Below are 17,561 nucleotides of genomic sequence, written 5' to 3' on the forward strand. Positions count from 1 at the left end.
TGTATAAGTGCTGAATTTTAGTTTGTTTTTTAAGGTGAGGAGCAATTTCTAATAGGGTCTTATGAAGGATCGATTGAGGCATGGGAGAAAGCTCTTCAAGAAGCAAAAGAAAAAGGTAAAGTACATGTTCAGTGTTCGGGCACAATTTTCAGTGGAAATGGCTATTTATTTATTCATTTGAAGCATTATGCCTCACTCTTCCACTGAAAAGGTTCCCAGAGCGGCTTATAAATCAATGAAAGCAAGACGCTCCCTGCCCTCAGGTTTACAATCTAAAAGGACATGACCAAAAAGCAAAAAGGGATAGGGAGGGAAATGGAAAACACCAAAACTCAGGCACCAGGGGCTTGGCTATACACCCTATATGCCCCATCATGGCTGTGCAGTGGAGCTACATTGTTTATATGATACAACTGCTAACTCGCAGCCACATTAGGCTTTACCCCCAAAACTGCACTTTTTCAAAGTGTCGATTTGCTATGACTTTTTTAGTTGCTCTGATGACACCACATTGTTTCTTTTACTGTCAGTGGTGGCTTTGGTTTAGGGAAGATGAGTCCACTGCTTAGAGACCTGCGGATATCTTTAAAAGAATACAGAGCAAGAATAGGGCCAGATAAAAAGGAGATTCCTATGGGGTGGGGGTGGGGTAATAGCAAGAGGTTGAGCTCCCCTCTTTCTGAAGCCTCCGAGCCAGCGGTGTTTCCTTCCCCACCAACAAACAACTCAGAATCGATTCCCATTGTAGTCATCTTGGCTTGCTCCCAGGTAAACCTGCATAGAACTGCAGCTGGAGACTGTCCCATTCTGTCCACACTGCTCTGCGACTCTCATAGCACTTGGTGGATTTACGTTTGAGTAGACATGCATTGCACACTAAGACTTCAGTCCTGTGCATGATTAGCGGGACTTAGCCCCATGGAAATCATTGGGGTAGGGGCTTTGTTCTGATGAAAAAGGGAATGGGGGATTGTGCTTCGCACCTGCAATCCTAGCCCCACTTATTTGGGAGTAGGCGCTGTTGTACTCAGTGAGTTTTACTTCTCAGGAAATATCCTTGGGATCAGGATTGGCTGTCTCAAGGTGAATGGCCACCAGTGCTCCCTCCTGCCGCGTAACATTATTGAAACTACCTCACTGCAGTGATACTGTGGCTTTTGGGGGAAATCAGCAAGCAAAGCAGTGTCATATAGACACCTCCCAATTCTTAGTTATGCAGCTCTTATAATAACCAGCAGTAATACAGAAATAATGCGGTACTGAAACCAGAAGTCTTACCGTGGTCTTATAATGACTATCTGGAATGGAAACGAATTCAAAGAGAGGAGCCAAAAAACGCTGGTCTCTCACTTCAGCTCATGGTGGTACTACTTTCTATCTCATTCTCTCTCTCTCTCTGATCCAGCATGATGGAATGGCAACTGATGAAGCTGGCTTCTCAGCAGTGCTCCTTTATATCAACACAGATATTTAAAAATCTGATTTCTAAAGAAGTTCACTGCTGTGCTAGTTTGTACTTTTAACGGGCTTGATGAAACAAGTTTTATACTAAGTAAAGTTGATATTTGGCTGGGATATCTTGGAATTAGATTAGTAAATAGACAGGGGAAGAAGTTTAAAATGAGATAGTGCACTGAAATCTCTTTTGGAGGAAACAGTTTTCATGAAGTAGTGACCAGCAAGCTGTTTTTCCAGCTAACATTTAAAATTTTGGGTGCTGCATAATACTTTGGATAGCAGAGAGAGAAGATCTTTTCCCTCCTGCTGCCAATGGATTTTATAAACATGGTTCGATCTTGCTCACTTCCCTGGGTACAACAGGCAAACTGCTGCTTGTGTGTCCAATCAGCCTACATATTTCTGCCTTCTTCAGTAAAAGGGGTAAAGAGTAGCTCATACAGTATGATTCCAGTCTCAAAGAGGACTCCTGTTCCTTACATATCTTCATGGCAGGCATCAAGCCTAGTGAAGAGGCAAGATATAAACACAAAAATTGTAAATCAGTGTTGTTTAGTAGTTAGGCTAAGACTGGGGAAATCCAGGTTCACATTCTCCACTCAACCATGAAGCTTAACATAATCTTGGGTCAGTCATTATCTCAGCCTAGCACATGTTACAGGGTTGATGTGAGCATCAAAAGATGGCGGTAGGGAGAACACGTTATACAGCACCCTGAGCTCTTTGAGGATGTCTGGTTATAAATTTAATATGTAAATTAAAGAAAAAAATAGGTTTGAGGTTGCATAATCTCCTGTCGGAGTAACTGAGAAACTGTATCTGTCCAATTTCTCTTTGCTTTTTCTCTTTCCCATGATTCTGTTAAAATACAATACTTTAAAAGACGTAATTCAAGTAATGTGTTGGCATAGTTAATCCTATTTGTTTTACTTTTCACATTACTGTCCTGTATAATGATGATGATCATCATCTTATTTTATATTGTTTATTCCTATTTCTGTATATGATACATCTATGGGTGACCAAGGCAAGCTTAGTGCTCCTATATGTTAGGGTTATTTTTTCATCCAATGCCCAGGGTTTGTATTTTTAGCTTGAGACAGCTGTTTTCCCTTTTTGTACAGGAGGAAAGCGACTGCCCTTTCTTCAGACTAGATATTGTCTTGCTATATTATATTGCCACCTGTATCACTACAGCTTAAGTGAGGCTCAGGGTCTGTGTGATCATCTAGTGAGCAAGCTTCTAAAACGAACTCAAATTTCTGTAAGAGAAAGGGATGATGTAACAGGTATGTGATGCAGAAAACCACAGTTAAGTAAAAGCAAGTTGTTTATATTATGTGATATGTAACATAGTACATAATAAATGTATCATTTTATAGTACTGTTAAGAATTGTAACATTGCACTATTAAAAATAGTTGTTTCTACAACAAATGCTTTTTATAATGTGGATAATAGAGTAGATATTGTAGAATAGATTAAGCATCTTTTTCATTGTTTTCTTTGTAAAGTTCCTTCAAGAGCCCCCAATAAGTCTGCCTTAAAAACATTTTCTTCTCAGAATAGTACTAATATTTATCTAAGGACAGTTTTCTTCTGTAGTTAGCAGGCTTGTTAAAAGGCCAGATTCAAAAGCCCTTTAATTCAATAGAAGAATGTCCATTTTGGGTTAGGGTTAATTCTCGATTAATTCTATTGATACAATATGACTGATGCTGGAATTCTGTGCACAACTACTTAGGACTCAGATGTACTTCTGGGTAAACATGCATAGAATTGCATAGTTAAACAGGTTTTGTGGTCGCTGAATTCCTTTGTAAGGAATTTTACAGAAGCTTAACTACGAGTTGTCATCATGGAGGAGAATGCTAGCTGATGTACACAATCGACTAAAGTGCAGTCCTTACATGTCTACTCAGACGTAAATTGCATTGGGTTCAAAGGGGCTTGCTTCCAGGTAGGTAGGTATAGGATTGCAGCCTTAGGGTTTCATTTCTGAAAGGCAAAGACATTCTTACAGCACCTTGAGTACTTTCCTAAGGAGGGTTGATAGACTGAATTACTCAGTGGCATCTTTCATTTCTACATCACATTTTTTTTTATGTAAGACTCTTTAAATTTTTATTTTAGATGCTGACTGGATGCTAACAGATGTTCATACTGAGGCTGCTCTGGCAGTGGTTCAGTCTCTGGCACGATTCATGGCAGCCTACTTCACGAATGAGTCACTTTATGTGCTTCCTCCACACAGTGTTGATATTTTACCTCCACTTCACATCAGAACAGGTATTCTGTTAATATTGGCATTTATGTTGGTTTACTATTATTCAACCTGAGTTAAGCACTTTTATGCCCCATTCAGCAGGAGAAGAGGTTTTTCCTAAAAGCTTTGATTTTCCTACCTACAAATTCCACAATTTTGGGAGTCTGTTCCCACCGTATAACTTTGCCTAATTTACTTAGATTAGTCTGTTTCTCATCTTTTCTTTCTGTACACTGAGATGGTGGTACTTCTTTTTCCCCTTTTATTTATTTATTTATTTATTACATTGATACCCTGCCTCTTTTCTTCCAAGGAACCCAAGGCAGCATACATAATCCTCCTCCTCTTCTCCATTTTATCTGTGAACTCTTTTAAGTAAACAGTGGCCATTCTGTATAAATGCACCCAGTATTTGTCTTTGATGTGCATTTCGATTTCCATTTCAGCACAACAATTAAAACTTAATAGATGGTGATGCACTGAGGGGGTGGGAAAAGATGTAATTGAAGAGGGGAAAGCAACAAATGTTACCACTGTAAAGAGGCAAGGTAACTTTTTGTCCTCCTAGAAAGCATAGTCTGCAAGTTATATACTACATCGTGAAGGTTGCTATTCACACTTACTTGGGCTAAAAGTCAGTGGGTTTTATAATCCTGTCCCCACACACAGTATACCCCTGTAACGTTTTTGAGGTCCAGAGATTTTCTCTGCTAAATAGCAGACAATTTTTAAATAGTTTTCATCAACCACAGAAGGTAACTATTTTGTGTTTGGTATCAAATTACAGGTTTTGGGGGTCAAGGAGTTCATTTCGGAGTACCTCTTCCGCCATTTTCCAAGATGTCGCTGAAATGTCTTGTTTTCTCAAACATGATTTTGGCTTTAAACTGTAGGATTTTGGGGGCAAGGAAGTCAACAGTGGCATTAATTTTAATGGAAAGGCACTCCTTACGCCATTTTTAAAATGGCGCCCAAACTTTTCGCCCTACAATAGGCCATGTGATGTGAATGTGTAGCTTCTATCACATATCAGCAGAGAAAATCTCAGGACCTCAAAAATTTTACAGGAGTACAGTGTGGGGACTGGATTATTACTTCTAAGTAAGCATGCAACTAAGATGTAAGTCATCCAGGAGACAGTTATAGTTAGAAAACCAACAAACTTCTTTTGTGTTTTAAGACAGGTGTCATCGTGTTGTTCCTCTACAGCACTCCATAGTCACCAATGCAGTTAGAGACCACAGCCTCTCTTGTGTTTGGACAGTTGAATATGCTCTTGATTTGTTGCTTATTGGTGGGCTGATTCCAGAAGCTGTGTGGCTAGCACGTAAACTTGGAGACTGGAAAATGGCTGTTTCAATCGGGGTGGCTTATAATCTGTATTGTCAGAGTAATGACAGCTTCCTAAGGTGAGTCCTGTTTGTATAAATGATAGGAGTAGCTACCGCAGTGTTATTTTGCGATAGATAGATAGATAGATAGATAGTATCAACCTCATACAAGAATTTTAACTGAATTCCTTAACAGCTATTTTGTTGTTGTTATCGCGGTGTTAAAAAGAAGAAGAAGGGGAGGGCTATTGGCTAGTTCTTTGTTCCCTCTTTGCAGTTCCTTGGGTAGGAGAATGGAGGGAGGGATTTTTAATGTTTTGTCAGAAACATAGCTTATAGGGGTTGTTCTTCACTGATTTTTCAGTTTTAGTTATTATGAACTGGGGATGCTTGCAATTCTCTGATATAACTGCCTGGCTCTTAGTAGCCCTGCCTCAGTGACTTCTAAGAAAGCTTAACATGGAGATTTCTGCCTCTTTGAGATGAGCCCTAGAATAGTGCCCTAAAACAGATGGTCATGGATCTGCCTAGAGGGGAGATAAACCTGGATTTAATCTTAAATGGTGTTGCCCAGGACCAAGTATGAGATGTGAGTGTTGCTGAACCAATTGGAAACAGTGACCACAGTGGTATCAGATTTAATATATGTTTAAGTGGAAAATTGCCGAGGAAGTCCAACAGTCACATTTGAATTCAGAAGAGGAAACTTATCAAAAATGAAGGAACAGATAAAAGGAAGTTGAAATGGGAAGCCAAGGGGGTTAATTCCCTTCAAATTTCATGGAGGTTATGCAGAACCACAGTAATAGGAGCTCAGCTAGAATGTATACCACAGGCTGGGAAATGTAGCACTATGTCCAAAAGATTATCAAAATGGCTAATGAGCAGGGTCAAGAAAGCTATTAGAAAAAAAAGGCTTCCTTCAGAAAATGGAAGTCTTGTCCAACAATAAATAAATCTTTAAATGTATCAGAAGCAGAAAACATGCTGGGGAACATGGGCGGGAGGGTGCTGCTGTTCTCATGTCCTGCTTGTGAGTTTGCCACGGGCAACTGATTCGCTACTGTGTGAACAGAATGTTTGACTAGATGGACTCCTATTCTGATCCAGCATGCCTCTTCTTATGCACAAACTCAAGAAATCAGAGCTTTATAGGGCCGGTAAAGAACTATCCCTACAACTTTAATTCATCACATAGTTTTCATCACAAATGTTCTATGTTCCTGTCAAATTTTTGGATTGTGGCTGCAGTTGTGTAGATCCCATATGAGACTGCATGGAGGCCATTCAGAGAACAGCAGTTAAAAGGCAAGCTAACTTGTTTTTCTTGATATTCTTTCAGGTCAGGGAAAGTAGAACTATGGCTGCCATTGCAATTGACTCCGAAGCAAATCTTTCAAGAAAAGCTACAGTCTTTCTTGGGCCAGCCTGTCAAGAATGAAGCATCAAATGAAGGCGATGCCAAATACAAACAGTTTACAGGTATGCAGTCTCTACATCTGAGTTTGTTTTCTTAAGGATTTAAAAAAAATTGTGCAAATGCCTTTTATTAGATAGCCATTTGGTGTTTCTGCATGCCTATATTATTCCTATCACTCTCCTGCATTTTTGAGCTGAATTTTGGCCCCAGTTCTTCTTAAGGCAATAGACCTGTGTTAGGCTTTTGTCATGTCAGACTGCAGATGGGGCCCACATGATTGAATACCTCTATCACATGCACAATCCCTGCAAATAGAAAACTAGATGTCTGGGGTAAATGTTCTAGCGTAGCCTTCTCCCTGACTACTTTTCTATGTGCAAGTTTTTTATTTATACAGATGAGCATTCAATTATGCAAACCTCTTACCTGTATTGAAACAACCTAGGCTTAGGTTTATTAACTCAGTGAAAACAAGGCCTATATAATCTTACATAATATGCCCTCTTAGTTTGCAGTATCTCAAATGTATGTGCAAGCAGAGAACCATGACACAACCATGACCACAGAACTTTGTGGAATTGCAGCCTGAGTATTTAATACCAAACAAGATAAAACAGAACAGTATGTTTTTATAGGTAAATATTCAGAATGGTAACAAAATAACTGCAATAAAAATATAGATTCAGGAAATAAGCTATTGATTTTAAAAAATTGATAGATTGAATTAAAACTATAACTGCCTATTTAATACCACCAGGGGTAGGGATATAAAATGTTTTGCATGAAAAATGACTGTGATTCAATTCTTGGCATCTCTAGTTAAGAGGATCTCTGGTAATACAGCTAGGGAGTCCTCTGTCTGATAACTTGGAGAGTCACCAGTCAGAGCAGACGGTGGTCAGACTCAGTATAGGACAATTTGATATGTCCATTAGTTCAAGTTGTTGATATGAAAGAGCAACTATAAATTGCATATCCCAAAATCCATTTATTTTAGTGATTTGTCATGAGTTGTTGCAATATTCCTGCACCAATTGTTATTGGTTACAATGCAGTATAAAGGGCTAAAGAATTGTCTTCTCTGGATCATAGGGAACATAGGAAGCTGCATTATACTGAGTCAGACCCTTGGGCTATCTAGCCCAGTACTGTCAACACTGACTGCTAGCAGCTTTCCAGGGTTTCAAGCAGGGTTCTCCCCTAGCCCTAGCTGGAGACACCGGGGGTCAAACTTGGGACCTTCTGCATGTGAAGCAGGTGCTCTTCCCACTGAGCTATGGCCTCTCCCTGGAGCAGGAGTTGGAACTAACAGATGGTTCAAAATTCTGTTAACGGGTCCACTGTGTACAAACTTAAAATGGGCAGCTTTTTAAAAAATGGATGGTCATTTAAACTCTTGGCATTGGTAAGAACCCTTGGCAATGCTGTTTTACTGTCATACTGTCAAATTAGACAAGGAAGACGTTTGAAAGCGTAATGTGGTATTGCAATACAACTTTTCAAGAAACATTATAAATACTTTTGGTTTGTTACTTGCTCTGCTGACTTTCTTTAGATCCTATTGAAGAAGAAGATGCAAGTGTACTTTTTAGTTCAGTAGAAGAAATACTGAAAGCAGCTGTTATGGCAGAAGCAGACATTCTCTCAGAGACATTTCAACTATTGGCGGACTTCACCAAGGATCTTAGTAGAAAGTTCTGCGGTTTGGTGCCAAGTGGCTTATATCTTCCTGCACCACCCTTATATTGTCCTCAACCAGCATTTCCTAGTGAAGTAAGCATCTTTGGGATTTACATGAATGTTGATTTAATTTTGTCTGCACTTGAATTATTTATTTGTCATTGCATTTTAGATCACCTTTCCTTTCAAAATAACATTAGCAATGTTTATTTATTCATTAACGTATGAAGAGCTGTAGAGAAGAAGCCATTCTTTTGCTTACATTTCTGTTTGCCTGACCTGGGGTGTTTGGTCTGCGGAGGGGCACACTGTGATCCACTGTGGGGTAACTCATAGAACTCCCCTGCCTGAGATGGCTTTTATATTGATTCTTATGAAGGCATCTAATTGTGCATGCATTTCTTTGTGTATGCAGCACTTCCTTATATTGAAATGAGTTGTATCTTCTATGGATGTGAATAATCAGTGAGCACATCCATATAATTGATATTAACTTGACCTTAAAACACACTTATAGATATTTTCAATTCATTCTGCTTTGTTTTTTGGGGTGTGTGGGGGTGGGGGGGAACACTTCTAGTTTTCTAAGCACTTCAGTCCTGAGTATAAGCTGGAGATATCGGAATTAGGATGGAGAATCTGCATTATACTCATCTCTTCCTTATGAATTGCCGTATTCTTTATGCCCTTTTAATTTTGCCACATTCAGGAAGAATGCACTGACTTACCATTACGAATGGAGAGAGATTGTCGGCAGAAGGTGTCTGGGGTTATTCAACGAATTCTTCTGCTCTTCCGGGCTGCTCATTGTTCTTTCCCTGCTGCTCAGTGGTATATTGTGCAGCTGAAACGGGCACGAAAAATAATGCAAAAGGTATACTAATGAAATTGATTTTAACTTTGCTAATTTACTGAAAGCAAATTTTGTACTACAAATATTCCATCCAACTCCAGCTTTCCACAAGTGAGGCCCGTTCCACAAGCAGAGACCACCACCAATTCCATTGTGCAAGCAGGATCCACTGCCATGTTAAATCCCCGTTGCACAAGCAGTGGGTGCCACTTGTGGAATGGAATTGGTGGTGGGCCCCATTCGTGCAACAGGCCACTTGGATGCTGCCGCATAGTAGCCCTAGTGTTTCTCTGTTGTTTATCTTAAGCCTCTAATTTCCATTACACAGCAGTCCACAGAAAAAGTCAGATTTTCTTTTCATTTATACCGGCTTTTGCAAAAACAAAAAGAGTCTCATTGACTTCTGCAGAGGTTTATTTGCCATTTTTGTTCTCCTTTTGTTTATTTACTTTAAAATTCATATCCCAGTTGCTCTTCAAAACAAATCAAAGGAGCAAAACAACAACAGTAGAATAAAAAATTGAAAAAAATAACCAAACAATCAAAACAATAAGTAAAAAACAGCGCAGCAAAAGTAACAGATGCAGTCAGATAATGACATATAACCACATCAAAGCAATTTAAAAACAGCAAAGAAACCAATAGAGTAAGAGAACAACAAGAGGGACAAATTTATAAAGCCATCCTATGAATGTTCACTCAGAAGTAAAACTCATGCTTGTTCAATTAAGTTTACCCCAGGTAATCCTGAATTGTATGTCAGTTGTTTTGAGGGGAGAGGTGAAAGGTCAGCTGCAAGGGAGGCACCAGGTCAAAATGATAGCAGTCACAGGTAAGTTGCTTCTAGCATCTTTAAACTAGATCAAAGGTCGCTAAAAAAAGGCAGGCAGCAATCCATAATCAATAAAGGCCCTGTATGTTCTTTGCATGCAGAAATGCATCTTGGATTTGAATGATTATGTGCACTCTACATAGATGTTATCTTTTTCTAATGCTGTAGATTGTCTCACATAAAAATCTTCACACTATACATTTGAGTGAGAAAAAGCCTTTTCACTCACAGGTGCTTGCTTGCTTGTTTGTTTGTGGGTTCCCACAAAATTCCAATTGTTTCATTAGGAAAATTGAAAAAATGTCTTCAGGTAAAAACGTAAAATTCCCTGTTCCCACTCTTGTTTTGTTACTTATTCCCAGAACACTGGAGTATCACATTTCATGCTTTGCCCTATTTAAAATAAGTAAATTTAATCCAGATCCTGAAATATGGAGACAGCTGAAGGTACTGAAGAACATTTATTCTCACTGGCCACAAACTAAATTGTTCTCTGTAACCTTTGCTTTTTTTTCTTGCCTTCAGATTCACAAGAAAGGTGCTCTTCCTTCATTAAGTGCTCTTCCAGAAAATTTGCTTAATTATTCCAAATGTCATACGGCATTCTTAAAGCCTACATCTTCCGGAGACCACAGACTTGAGGATGTTTCATGTAAAATTATAGGTTTGTATCTACACTTGTGCAAACGTGTTAAACTAAAACAAGAGAAGAAGTTGGAGAGGTGTTGCCTGTTCTCAGTAGCCCTGTTAATACATCCTTGCTTTGCTCTGAAGGTATTGTTCACTAGTCTAGCAAATGAGCTGAGAAAATAGCAAGGACCATTTGTTCAAGCTCCATGCCTTTTCACTGATTGCTTAAGAGAGCTACTAGTGATTGATGTACTGGACATAATATACAACTGTGAAGAAGAGTGTATTGGTTATGTTGCTGGAAAGAAAGACAAAAAAAGTTCTCAGCCCCGGGTGTTTTCTTATTGACCCCCTCAAGCAGTTGAAGGGTGCTCTTTCCAGACAGGCTTTGCCAGCACTTCTTGAACTCCTATGAGACCATGTGACCTTGCCCACTTCTTTAGGCATTCAGGAAGAACTCCCAGATTGCAGAAGTTTCTTTGCAAAGAGTCCCAGGCCTGTTCTTGCAAACAAGAACAAGTTGTTCTTGCAAACAAGAAGAAATGGGACTTCTGAAACTTTAGAAAAACTCTTACTTTGCTTGCTCTGTGTACTCTTGCTTTGCGGAAAAGCTCCTGCAGCCCTGGAGTGCTTCCTGAATGCCTATAGGAGAGGGTGAAGTCATGTGGTCTCATGGGAGTTCAGAAAGAGCTGCTGAGCTAGAAAAGCTTCTCTGTAAAAAGTCCTTGGCTGCTCAAAGTGCAGGGGGTGATGTAGAAGTAAAAGAAAAATAGAAAGAAAACTACTGAGCCACCACCTACACTTAAAAAGATAAGTGGAAATCCTGTCCTCCTCCCCAAGGTGAAAGTTTTTCAAAAGTCCCACCTCCACAGCTTCTTTCACCAGAGTTTTTGTTTCTTTCCCACTCCTCCCATGAAATTCCAGAATTGGAAGAATGAAAATATTTGGCCCAGCACTAGTATTTATTAAGTCTTGGTGAAATGTCGACACAAAATTATCATTCAGTACAAATATAAATATACCATTATAAATTAGAACACTTGGTAGCCACTAATTTACCTCAAATCAGTGAACATGGTCAGATTAATTTAAAGATCTGGAAATTGTCATAGACCACTTAATCATCTGAAATCACCTTTTTTTTCTTTTTGTGTACTAATCCTGTCCTGTTCTAAGAGACTCTGTCCAATATTACTTAAGCTTAGGATGAATAATATACTTTCAAGAGCCCCAGTTGAGACTTATTGACAAAACATGCTACTACAGAATTCTCTGTGAGCTAATATAATTAAAAACACTTTAGGACTCTCGCTTGTAGATTCTGCCACTGATAAGTAACTTATTTTAAGTGAAAATGCAGGAAAAATGGATATTTGCATTCTGACACTCCTGTTTTCTTGTTCAATCAAAACTTTGTATATCTGTCTTTCTCTCACAGGATGTTTTAGAGAATTGTGTGCATTATGCTGGATGCTTCACGTTCGTGAAAGGTTATCTGATAGCTGCAGACGGTACCAAAGTGCAAGAGAGAATTTGGAAAATCAGAAAGTAATTATAAAAAGTACAGAACTTTAACCCCCTAAAGAACCATGAAGGATAATAACTTCCCATTCTTATTAAGAGAGCTTTTGATAAATGACACTTTATAACAATTACTTGATATTGTCTCTTTAGGAATGCAAGAAAACTGAATTTGATGCCTGTGTAGTGGAGTGCACTCTCAGTGCATTGGAGTGGGCTTGCCGAATGCTCCCTTTCGCTAGGTTCATGAATGTTGAAGAACTTGTCCAGGATATAATTTTGAGCCTTACTGGAGAATTGCCACCAATCAAAAAGGTATAGAGGGCTATATTGTTCATGTTTATAGCTATGTACAGGTATTTCTGGACACTTGGCTAAGTAGCTTAAAGTGGTCTTGATTTTTTTTCCTTACAGGTGGCAGAAATTTTGGTGAAAGCATTTCCTAACCCTGAAGATGTCAGGGTCCCATTAAGAGAGAAATATAATGCTCTGCATCAGCGACTGAGACACTGCATAATCAAAGGTACCATGTATGGTGTTGAAGGAAATGAAAAAGATTTTAGCATTTTCTAAAATATATCCCTAAAGCGTTCATCAAAAAGTACACGTATAAATGCATAGCACAAGTTGTAGCCTCTGTGTCTAAGATTTAGAAATACTTATCCTGTTATAACAGGGAGGGGGGAAACAATATATTGAATATAGATTTTGGTCAAAGGCCAGTATGTAAATTAAAAAATACATATATTCAAGATCGCACCGACTGCATGTCAAGTTCATCATGAAAAGTTTAAATCACCTAGTTTCAGTGTCTATCTTATGTTGTTTCCTCCAGAAATAATAATAATAATAATAATAATAATAATAATAATAATAATAATAATAATAATAGCAGCAAATCCCCTGTCTTTATGGTTAGGCCCCAACAGTGAAGAAATGATGTCTGTTGTTATACAGACTGCTCAGAAAGTGAATGTGAAAACATTAAAGCGTGTGATAAGAAACATAGGACCCCATCAAAGAAACATCTGGGAGCCACCAGAAGAGGAGTTGCAAGATCCCGGAGTTCATTGCTGTGATCGATTTTCATTGGGGACTACTCTAAGCAGAAGCACAATTTCCGATTTGGGAAACCCTCAGATTTATAGCGATACTGATACAGCAGATTCACTCTCTGAAGCATTGCTGATGGAGGAAACCAGAAAATATGTTCCTTCTCTGAAGCAAGAAGATCACAAGTAAGAGTTTGTAATATTTCTGAATATATCTAGTTTTGTTTTTATTTATTTGAACTACTTTTATCCCACTCCTCAGCAAAAATACAAAAACAAAAACCCTCTCCTGGAGTAGTTTAGAATCAACCAGAAAAATAAGACAGTTCCTCTTTGCAAACTTACAATCTAAAAAGTTATAACACACAAACAGGGGATTAAGAGGGAAAAGTAAAAAATTAAATAGATTTTCAGCAGGGCTGGTGGAACGGCCTTGCTTTGCCTCTCATTTTCTGAGGGTGGGCAGTCCAACTGGAGCAGGCCCTAATGTTCCCTTGGCGTGCTCCTGTCGCCTTTTCTTCTCCCCACCCCACCCCAAGGCAATTACTGTCAGTTAGCCCTGTTTGGGGACAGGGGAGCAGTCCAACATGAGAATATAGTGTATAACAACATAGTCCCATTTCACTTTCCATCTATTCATAGCAAGTTAATACTGAGGCAGCAGGCTTCTTCCTGGAACAGTCTTGTGTTACTCTAACACTGCAATCGTATGCCTATTTATTTGGAACTAAGTTATGCTATGTTCAGTGGAGCTGGCTCCCAAGATATATGTGCCTATAATTGCAGGCTGAAAGCACTGTGTCATTCTGGTTCTGCTCCTCTTGGGCTTCATCAGTGCCTGGGGATTATATGGAATCTCTGCAGAGAGCACAACAGTACTGGAGTACTGTAAATCTAATTCCAGCCTTCATTCAAAGAAAAGTTTTGTGTCCCTATTAGAAACACATAATAAGCATACTTTGAAATCGTGATTCAAAAATATATTTAATACATTCTTTTTGCAGTTTAGTTTACACTTGTGTTTATACATGTAATTAACACTCGTTTGGGAGCCATAATTTATGCAGGATTATTTTAATCTAGGAATTTCAGTCACAACTAGATAATTTTTTTCAGAAGTTATTTTAGGGCGCAATCCTATCAATTGCGCCCTTGATGGTCAGAACTCGAGGCTTCAGATCTTCCACTTCAGGATGGGAGGAATAGTGGAGGCAATTTCACCTCCCTGTCCTCCCGCCTTGCATTTTTCGCTAGATGGAGAGGCCTCAAGATAGCTCATATCCTGGCCTCCCTGGTTCTCCTCCCCACCCACCAAAATGCTCCCTTTTCTCCCTCCACGAGGCCAGCTTCTTTCTGTGCCGATTGCGAGGGGTTGGGGGAGGGGGTTGGATCTCTGACTCTCTCAGACCTCATAGTAGAGAATCCCCATTATCCTGTTGCCCCTCAGACGCAGTGTTGGGACATAGGATTGCTCCCTTACCTGTATTTAAAAAAAACCCCAGTGTTTATGAATTGAATTAGTTTGCTGTGGAAGGAAAAGGAGTAGTTGTTAGTTGATTGACCTTTTTATTCTTCATTGTTGTAATTTTCCCTGTTGTAGAGAGGTTCCCAACCATGCAGGAGAATTGACAGGATATCATAAAACTGCTGAAAAATTAGAAGACTTCAATGTGGAAGGAAGAAGTAACAAAACAGAGAACAATAATGAGTTCTCCAAACAGCACTTTTTGCCTCTAGTTGGCGAATGGGAATTTGAACGTGATGATGATGAATACATTAAGTTTTTAGACCTCTTTTTAACTTACATGCTTGAAAGAGACCTGCTCAATCACAAAGATTCTGCGATTCCTTTTCTGATAAGCTTTTCAGCACTTCTTAGAGAACATGAACTCAACTCTCTTGTTTTTGATGTTCATACAACACTGAAACGTAAGCAGTTCAGAACTAAAGGCCAAAATGTGTTCAGAGCTGGTTCTTGCTACACTCTTGTTTTTGAGCCCAGTGATACTAAAGCAGCTCCTTTGCGTTCTGAAAAGAAAAAAGATTCTAAAAAACAAACGCTGCCTGTTTCCATTCAACAACCAATTGAATCTTCTGTTCATGACTCAGTGATGAGACCCACTGCAAGAACAGGATTATTTGGTCTAAGCCAGCAGTCCATTTATGGTGCACATGAGTCCAGTAAAGAAATAACTCTTACACCAGTATTAACTCAGCGTTGGTCTGAACAAGCTTCTTCAATCCCCCAAACAGCTCCGATTCATAAATATTTCTACAAAGCAATTCAAGTGAATGATGTTATACAGAGAGAGGAACCAACTCCAGAGATGATGTTTAAATTTAACAATGTAACTCGCTTGCTTGAATGGATGATTAGATGGTCTGATAGGAGACTGCTTTATGATTCCATCTCGACAGAGCCATATCACGAATGCCGGCCAATGATGCATGTTAAAACATCTGCATCTGCCATACTTGCATCTTTTTGGATTTTAGAACAACATTACTACAACAAATCACAAGACCAAAATGTATGCCTTTGGGTAAGCAAGAGAAATCAATCCTACAGGGCTGTATGTATGTATGTGTTTTATATCTATACTGCTCAATAGCCAAAGCTTCAACAGGTTTGAATCTCATTCAGTGCGTAGTAATCTGCATGCAAATAAAAATCTGCATACAAAAAAGACAACTTTAGAGTAGACATTGTCCAAATTCAAATGGTTGACACAGCATTGTAAGTATTCTATATCATATTTTAATGCAATTTCCCCAGAAAGTAGGCTCCCAGTGACTATTATCCACTGTAAATACCAATGTATGTAACCAGACCGTCTTCTCGCCATTTCTCTAGAAGTGCTAGGAAAACAAACACTCTAAGCATCTATACAGCAGTAGAGGTTTTTGTGGTTGTTTGTTCCACACTATACTGTATTCAGGCTACAAACATATGCACACTTACTTGTGAGTAAACTCCACTGAATTCAGTTGGACTTCTGAGTAAACATTTATAGGGTTATGGTGTGAGCCCCTCTACTATGGGGCGAGCAATATCCAGCGGTGGGGTGGGGGAACATTGCCTTCCCCAGAACCCAATGGGGGATGCGTTTTTTGCTGCTGCAGTGGCAACAGGGGAGCGGGGGGGAGCCAGCAATTTTGTTTGAAAATAAATGAAAGTAGAATTGTGCTCCTGGGAAGGTTTTTTGGGACTCAGGATGCTCAGAGTATGAAATAAACAATATTTGGACTGACTTGCTGCTACCTGAAGGATGATCAGGGGTCTGGAAACAAAGCCCTATGAAGAGAGACTGAAAGAACTGGGCATGTTTAGCCTGGAGAAGAGAAGATTGAGGGGAGACATGATAGCACTCTTCAAATACTTAAAAGGTTGTCACACAGAGGAGGGCCAGGATCTCTTCTCGATCCTCCCAGAGTGCAGGACACGGAATAACGGGCTCAAGTTAAAGGAAGCCAGATTCCAGCTGGACATCAGGAAAAACTTCCTGACTGTTAGAGCAGTACGACAATGGTATCAGTGACCTAGGGAGGTTGTGGGCTCTCCCACACTAGAGGCCTTCAAGAGGCAGCTGGACAACCATCTGTCAGGGATGCTTTAGGGTGGATTCCTGCATTGAGCAGGGGGTTGGACTCAATGGCCTAGTAGGCCCCTTCCAACTCTGCTATTCCATGATTCTATGATTATACAGAGGGCTGATCTTGCATTGTATTACCTTTAAAGTTTGACTTTCTCTTGACCTAGCCATATAACATTTAGAATGTGAGAAACCCTTAAATTGCCTATTAAGAAAAGGCTGATTTCTGGATTTCTTTGATCCTGTAGGGTTCAGTTGTATCTTCAGGGATTATTATTATTATTATTATTATTATTATTATTATTATTATTTACTTTTGTGAGAAATGTATTTAGATGAATATATTGCAGATGAGTCTACTTCATTATGGAAATAAATTAATTCAAAATGTTTATAGCCAATGCTATCGGGGTTAGATAAATTCCTGGACGCAAAGGCTATCATTGGCTACTAGCCCTGATAGTTGTGTACTATCAAGGCAGTAAGCCTGTGTGCACCAGTTGCTGGGGAACATGGGCGGGAGGGTGCTGTTGCACCATGCCCTTCTTTTTCATCCCTGGCCGATGGCTGGTTGGCCGCTGTATGAACAGAGTGCTGGACTGGATGGACCCTTGGTCTGATCCAGCATCAGGGCTCTTCTTATGTTACAATGTTCATACATTCTTTGTGATTGCTTAGGGTGCTTTCATGTTGACTGAGTGTTTAGAATGTCAACCTGTCTCTAAAGCAGTTGCTAGGAAATAACAAACATTCCAGATCTTTCTATAACACATTTAGATGGCCCTGAAGACTTGAGTGAGAAACACTAGGCTATGGTATTGTTTTAATAAAAGACTTGGCATATCTAAGTACTTTACCATACAAAAATGGGACTATTGCATTCATTTTTTCCCATCAGGTTTAAGAAGATATATAATTAAAACTGA

At 39.3% G+C, this 17,561-nt stretch overlaps 1 protein-coding gene across 1 annotated transcript in view; it reads left to right on the forward strand.

Moving 5' to 3' along the window:
• Positions 1-17,561, forward strand: part of CPLANE1 (ciliogenesis and planar polarity effector complex subunit 1) — an 80,506-nt gene that overhangs the window by 22,916 nt on the left and 40,029 nt on the right. Inside the window, exons 14-26 of the mRNA XM_063128142.1 lie at positions 35-115; positions 2,583-2,747; positions 3,591-3,746; positions 4,904-5,132; positions 6,397-6,536; positions 8,030-8,247; positions 8,864-9,028; positions 10,365-10,503; positions 11,908-12,017; positions 12,144-12,305; positions 12,405-12,513; positions 12,910-13,228; positions 14,643-15,585. Of these exons, the coding sequence (XP_062984212.1) occupies positions 35-115; positions 2,583-2,747; positions 3,591-3,746; positions 4,904-5,132; positions 6,397-6,536; positions 8,030-8,247; positions 8,864-9,028; positions 10,365-10,503; positions 11,908-12,017; positions 12,144-12,305; positions 12,405-12,513; positions 12,910-13,228; positions 14,643-15,585 (2,936 nt within the window). The remainder of the gene's footprint in view (positions 1-34; positions 116-2,582; positions 2,748-3,590; positions 3,747-4,903; positions 5,133-6,396; positions 6,537-8,029; positions 8,248-8,863; positions 9,029-10,364; positions 10,504-11,907; positions 12,018-12,143; positions 12,306-12,404; positions 12,514-12,909; positions 13,229-14,642; positions 15,586-17,561) is intronic.

The sequence above is a fragment of the Elgaria multicarinata genome, chromosome 6, assembly GCF_023053635.1.
Source record: "Elgaria multicarinata webbii isolate HBS135686 ecotype San Diego chromosome 6, rElgMul1.1.pri, whole genome shotgun sequence".
NCBI lineage: Eukaryota > Metazoa > Chordata > Lepidosauria > Squamata > Anguidae > Elgaria > Elgaria multicarinata.